Source organism: Hyalella azteca, unplaced genomic scaffold (genome assembly GCF_000764305.2).
Source record: "Hyalella azteca isolate HAZT.00-mixed unplaced genomic scaffold, Hazt_2.0.2 contig4183, whole genome shotgun sequence".
NCBI lineage: Eukaryota > Metazoa > Arthropoda > Malacostraca > Amphipoda > Hyalellidae > Hyalella > Hyalella azteca.
Genome location: NW_025934407.1, coordinates 1 through 3,357, shown reverse-complemented (window position 1 = coordinate 3,357; position 3,357 = coordinate 1). Strand labels below are relative to the sequence as shown.

General features: G+C 46.8%; 1 protein-coding gene across 1 annotated transcript in view; it reads right to left on the bottom strand.

The window, feature by feature from the left end:
* The window catches only part of LOC108670218 (formin), a gene marked incomplete at its 5' end in the record, with an annotated part of 5,824 nt that extends 2,777 nt beyond the window's left edge, over positions 1-3,047 (bottom strand). The window contains 4 exons of the mRNA XM_018157676.2: positions 169-248; positions 763-824; positions 1,244-1,331; positions 2,839-3,047. Of these exons, the coding sequence (XP_018013165.1) occupies positions 169-248; positions 763-824; positions 1,244-1,331; positions 2,839-3,047 (439 nt within the window). The remainder of the gene's footprint in view (positions 1-168; positions 249-762; positions 825-1,243; positions 1,332-2,838) is intronic.
* Between the last annotated feature and the right edge of the window lie 310 nt (positions 3,048-3,357).

Sequence of the window (3,357 nt, the reverse complement as noted above, 5' to 3'; positions counted from 1 at the left end):
TGCCCCGACACTCCGACTCACTGCCCCGACACTCCGACTCACTGCCCCGACACTCCGACTCACTGCCCCGACACTCCGACTCACTGCCCCGACACTTCGACTCACTGCCCCGACACTCCGACTCACTGCCCCGACACTCCGACTCACTGCCCCGACACTCCGACTCACTGCTCAGGTTTGTCCAGCGGTAGGTCAGGGTCCGCCTCAACCTGCGCTCGGATGAGCAGAATCTCCTCGGGAGTGCCGCGCTGGTGACCCACATACGAGGTACAAGTGAGTCAAAACAGGTACAAGTGAGTCAAAACAGGTACAAGTGAGTCACAACAAGGACGTGATGTAGTTAGGTGGCTTAATAGTTATTAGATCATTCATATTTCCTAGTTAAATATTGAACATATTTGTGCTTAGGCTTGAGTCTCACTAGCGTCTCATTACTGCTTCGTTGTCACGTAATTAATATACCATATAACGTCTCATTAATACTCAAATATTACCTCATTAACATATCCTTAATATCTCAGTAGCACCTCCTTAACATCTCATTAATATTCATGTAATACCTAATCAACATATCCTTAATACATCATTAACACCTCCTTAACAACTCATTAATATTCAAGTAATACCTCATTAACATATCATCAACACCTCAATAAGACCTCCTTATCATCACATTAATATTCAAGTATTACCTCATTAAGATATCCTCAACACCTCATTAAACGTCACCACCACCACCCCGTCACCATCACCAGCACTCACCACTTCGTAGATCTGCTGCAGCACCTCCAGGTCCAGCAGCGTCGTGTCCAGGTTGTACACAGCTGCACGTACACACGTGTACGTTACGTACACCAGTTGTATACTACGTGTACGTTACGTACAGCAGTTGTATACTACGTGTACGTTACGTACATCACCAGTTGTATACTACGTGTACGTTACGTACACCAGTTGTATACTACGTGTACGTTACGTACACCAGTTGTATACTAAGTACGGTATACGGTCACATTACGTGCAACACAAAACATGCCTTCCTATACAAAAAACATTTTCTATGCCTATAATGTATCCAAAATATTTCATTTTAATTTTACAATATTCAAGATATTAGCAGCATCAAGGTCCTGGTTGCGGGCTGACAGCCGCGCTAAGGGCGGCCTGCCTTACAAACTTATGGCCGTGCTAAGGTCGGCCTGCCTTACCAGGATATGGCCGCGCTAAGGGCGGCCACCCTCACCGTTCTCCACGTCGACGATGTCGAGGTGTTGGCTGGTGATGAAGATGCCGACGTTCTGGGACCGCTTGCTGTCCAGCACCTTGGCCACCTAGGGAGGAGACTAGGTCAATATAGGACGTCTAGTGTAGTTTAACTAGTCCCATAGGGAAGAAATTAGGTTACCTGTGTACTTAAGTGGAGCCTGGGTAGCTAGTGTCAAAAGTACCTAGTGTCGTGTAGCAGCCGCATATTGGAGAGACTGGGAGACTACTAGTGTAACTACTGTAGTGTACCTAGTCAGATTTGTCCAGCGACAGAGACAATGTGACTAGCGTACCTAGGAACTACTTAGAAGCGCCACACTAGTTCAGCTAGACGGTGCTACAAGTTTCATAGAAAATATTTTTCCTACGTTAAACATAGAAAACCGAATTCTTGCAAACGAATTCGGCACGTACTCGTATGTATCTCGATTGGTAGGTAGCACGTAGGTACCTTGATTTGTAGGTAGTACGTAGGTACCATGATTGGTAGGTAGCACGTAGGTACCTTGATTGGTAGGTAGTACGTAGGTACCATGATTGGTAGGAAGCACGTAGGTACCTTGATTGGTAGGTAGCACGTAGGTACCTTGATTGTTAGGTAGCACGTAGGAACTTAAACTTGTATGAATCTTGATCTTGGCTGCTAGATGCATTAAATATCACATAGTATAACTGTACCAAGCTTTCAGTACAAGATATTAGGTGCCACTACCAGCATAAGACAATAATTAAGTACCAATAGCTATACCAGCTCACAGCTACTCCTCTTCTTATCTTGCGGTCCTGGTGGCGGATGGCTTGGTGTGAGGGCGATTTATTACAAGACATTAGGTATAGGTACTAGAAACTATCCTAACAAAATTTTCATACGAGCCCGACTCTAAAAATACCGTAGGTGCCGCCCAGGATTCGGGGAGCTCGTAAATCAGCCGCTCATGCCCCCATCGACTCAGAGTTTGAATGGCAGCGTCTGGGCAGCTTACAAGCTCGGTATAACTCGGCTCAGCCAACTCTTCTCATACTCTCCCCTAACAAAATTTAGAGTCGACCAGCTTCTGGTAATCCAAACCAGAAGCTGCCGGGTCTGTAAATTTTCACTGGGTCAGGAGGCACTTGACTGTTGACATATTCGCAAGACACACTTACCTCAGGACACACTTGTCATACTCTCAGGACACACTTGTCATACTCTCAGGACACACTTGTCATACTCTCAGGACACACTTGTCATACTCTCAGGACACACTTGTCATACTCTCAGGACACACTTGTCGTACTCTCAGGACACACTTGTCATACTCTCAGGACACACTAGTCATACTCTCGGGACACACTAGTCATACTCTCAGGACACACTAGTCATACTCTCAGGACACACTTGTCATACTCTCAGGACACACTAGTCATACTCTCACGCGACTATAAAGTCGGAAAGGTGATTCTGACCAGAAGCTCATTTCGATCGGGTGGCCAAGCAGACCCAGAATAACTCCAAGCCGAGTGTAACGAATCTTCAGCCGAATCCAAGGCGGGACCAGAATTTTGTAAGGGTATATACTCGTGTTCCAGTACCTTGATCTTGACGGTCCTGGTGGTGGGGGGCTTGGTGTGGGGGGCGGGGGCGGTGCGGGCGAACAGCTCCACAAACTCCCCCTCGTCGAACTCCTCCTCCTTGATCACGTCCCATACGGGGGGCACGGGGGGCGGGCTGCCGGTACAGTGGGGAGGATGCGTAGGATAAAGTATATAGGATACAGTACATCTCTTCATGGTGCAGAAGGCTGCAGTACAGAACTAAACACTCATAAAATAAAAATGAATGTGTAATATTGTCCAACTTTCCCACCCACAGCTCGAGCAGAGAACGGAGGTATATAGCACTGATATAAAACCTTCATGCTGGTCCAAACTGGGTCAGGATGACTCACACAGGAGCAAATATTGCATCGACATCTGGACAAAGTTGTACTCATTCCTCTGAATGACACAACATACTGTCTCCGTTCTCACACACATTATGAGCGACTCCAGTCTAACCCCCTCACATTATGAGCGACTCCGGCCTAACCCCCACACATTATAAGCGACTCC